General features: G+C 25.1%; 1 protein-coding gene across 1 annotated transcript in view; it reads right to left on the reverse strand.

Annotated features, from left to right (window-relative positions):
* Positions 1-1,558: 1,558 nt before the first annotated feature.
* The window catches only part of LOAG_18474 (hypothetical protein), a gene marked incomplete at both ends in the record, with an annotated part of 6,135 nt that continues 4,573 nt past the window's right edge, over positions 1,559-3,120 (reverse strand). Inside the window, 2 exons of the mRNA XM_020451136.1 lie at positions 1,559-1,741; positions 2,130-2,300. Coding sequence (XP_020305107.1) covers positions 1,559-1,741; positions 2,130-2,300 — 354 coding nt within the window. The remainder of the gene's footprint in view (positions 1,742-2,129; positions 2,301-3,120) is intronic.

Below are 3,120 nucleotides of genomic sequence, written 5' to 3' on the forward strand. Positions count from 1 at the left end.
ATGTGTGTTGTGGTTTTTCTTTTTTAAACTATTTTTTCAATTTTTTTTTGAGATCAAATTTGCTAAAATTCTCTCTCTCTTTCCTTCTCTGTGAATGTGTATGAGAGAAAAAGAAAAAGAAAGGGAGAAGAGGATGAAAGAAAAAAAAATCAGAAGATGAAGAAAAGAAATTAAATCTCTCTTTTTCGGTGGATGTGTATGAGAGGAGGAGAAAAAAAGGAAAATTTAAAAAAGCAAAAGAAGAAGAAAAGAATTTGAAAAATGTGGAAATAAATGAAAAAGAAGGATGGAGAAAGAAAGAAGGAATGAGATGAGATGATAGTTGATGTGATTGGATGATAATCATTCATTCTTGTGCCGTCATCTGTTAGTGTAATTGTTGGTGTCAAATAGTTCCTCACCCTCGTTCATTGGTATGCGTGGAATGTTTCCTCGGGAATGACGGGGGAGCATACAATGTATACACAAGTCGTTTCAATTTCAAAAATAGCAGGGAGAATGAATGGAAGAAGGGAAGAAATATCTGTGATAAATCTGAACATTGAAAACCATCATTATCTTTCCCGTTATTTCTTTCATAATAATTTCCCAAATGATAATTATTATCATATCATTTATCATTAATCATTCAATTATGCAATCAAATTGATGTAGCAAATTGTTTTCCTCATTCTTGCCTTCTTATAATCTGAAATCATTTAATTTCCATAATTCTATAATTGTAATTTATAACATAAATGTATTAAATTCATAATTATATCAATTATTTCATCTTTATATCACTTTTTTTTTTCTTCCCTCTTATTCGTTTCTTTCTTATAATATATACATCCTTTCATGAATTTCTTTTTCTTGTTATTTTAATCTTTTTATCATTCTCTCTTTCATATATTTTCTTTTTATAATTCTTTTCAAGATTATATTTCTTCCCATTCTTTTTTTCTTTTTTTTTATTACTTTCTTTAAATCTCTTTTAAATTACAGTATGTTATAAGTCTTAAGAATATTTCCCTAACACTTGCACACATTAAAAAATTCCAGTGTTTTATAAACAAAATATTTTCTTATTACTTACTTACTTATTCATTTTCTTAATTACTACTTACTTACTTATTTACTTACTCATGCTTACTCACTTGTTTGTTTGCTTCCATTCTCACTTAACACATGCTTAAATACGAATGAAGAAATGCTACGAAATGGCAAATTTTAAATTGAGAAAAAATTCCGAATTTATCAAATTCAAAAAGAAAAGAAAACAAAGCGAGTTAACATAAAAGACAAACAACATATTAAATTATCAAAAATACAATGAAACAAAATTAGTTTGATAAAATATTATATAAAATTCAATTCTGATATTTTTTTTCTTACGATATATGACAATTTCCATCCAACATAATGATATGTTACGATAATTTTTGATCTATGATTGATTTATTCATTCAATATGAACAAAATGAAATTTCAACTAATAACATCTTTCAAAATATTCAATTTTGGTTTAAAAAAAAAAAAAAAAAACAGAAAAACCGATTATTGTTAAAATTTTTTCAAATCACCAATCAAAAATTGACTTCACTTCATTGCTAAGTTTACCATTCGATTCTAAACGTGGACTGTTATCAGCGTAAAATTGATTATACCAACGTCGATGCTTTAAAATTGGACCATCATTTTTGGTTAATAATGGTCGTTTCATGTAACATTTATGATTCCAAATGCAAATATCACGTTCAAACTGAAATTAAGAAATTTAAAATTTTGAAAAAAAAGAGTGCACAATTAAAGATTATTATATCAAATTTAATTTAATTTATTATTTATTTATATATTCCTTTTTTACATTGTTTTTTTTTTAAAAAACTTTATTAAATTGCTATTTGTTAACATTCATTTCCTTATTAACTACTTACAATTAATTATTCGAAAAACGAAAATGAAAAGGGAAATATGCAAATAAATTAACTTACGTGAAAAAATTAGGAAAATAGATTGACTTATGTGTGAAAAATAATATGTAAATAAATTAACGTACGTAAAAAAATGTAAACAAATTAGCTGACGTGAAAAAATGTCTGTAAACAAATTAATTTGCTTGAAGAAACCACGTAAATAAATTCGCTTACATGAATTGCTTCACAAAGTAGAAAGAAATTAGCATATAATTTGGGAAGATTTGAATACATTACAAAACGTGTACGTTGAAATAGTGGTTCTTCAGGTGTAACATGTTGTAAGACGACTCCACGTCCAAGCCAACCAAAATCAAATATCATATGAACGATACCTGGGCCTATCTAGAATATTTTACAAACTGATACTGATGACAGATATGACTGATAAGTAAAATAATCATCTAAAATAATCTCAACTATCGCTTTGGAAATAGAATTGATAAAAAATGTATTGTTTCAACATAAATATTGCGACAAAATTTCTTAAATTCACGAAAAAATTATAAAACTTTGCAAAATTATTTAAATTCTTTATCATTTGCGATTGCTTTTTGATCTATTCTTTTTTAAATGTCACTTATTTTGGTGATAATCAATTAATGCTATTTCTTTCACTGATAATCGGATAATTAAATTTCAGAAAATGAAGTTTAATAAAGTGGAAAGAAATGAAATTTAGTGTTGCACTTTTCTCAAAAAAAAAATCTTAAAATGATAAGTATGCATTGATTTAAATGATAATGTTTAGTTAAAAATCATTCAAACTATTCAATTTGTGAATAAAGATTATTGCGAAAAATTTGATTGAAGCTTCGAAAGCTTCTTTTCTTCGTCAGAATTTGATTAATGATAAATTTCAAAATAAATTCTTAAATATTAAACTTTATCAAAAAAATGCTTTCAATTTTTTTGTAATTCATCAAATAATAATTACAATATTAAGTTAAATTTTAAATGGAAAATGTTGCCTTTGAAGATTAAATTTCAAAATAAATGCTTGAGTTTTAAATTTTTATCAAGGAAAAAAACTATTTAATCATTTCACCTTTTAAAGGGACTACAATTCAAGTGATACAATTATAATTATCTTAGCATATCACAAATTGCCCCGAACACAAGGACAAAAAAAGACTTTTATCTTGGGAATAACCTGTCGTGCTTG

Source organism: Loa loa (genome assembly GCF_000183805.2).
Source record: "Loa loa unplaced genomic scaffold supercont3.327, whole genome shotgun sequence".
NCBI classification, from domain to species: domain Eukaryota; kingdom Metazoa; phylum Nematoda; class Chromadorea; order Rhabditida; family Onchocercidae; genus Loa; species Loa loa.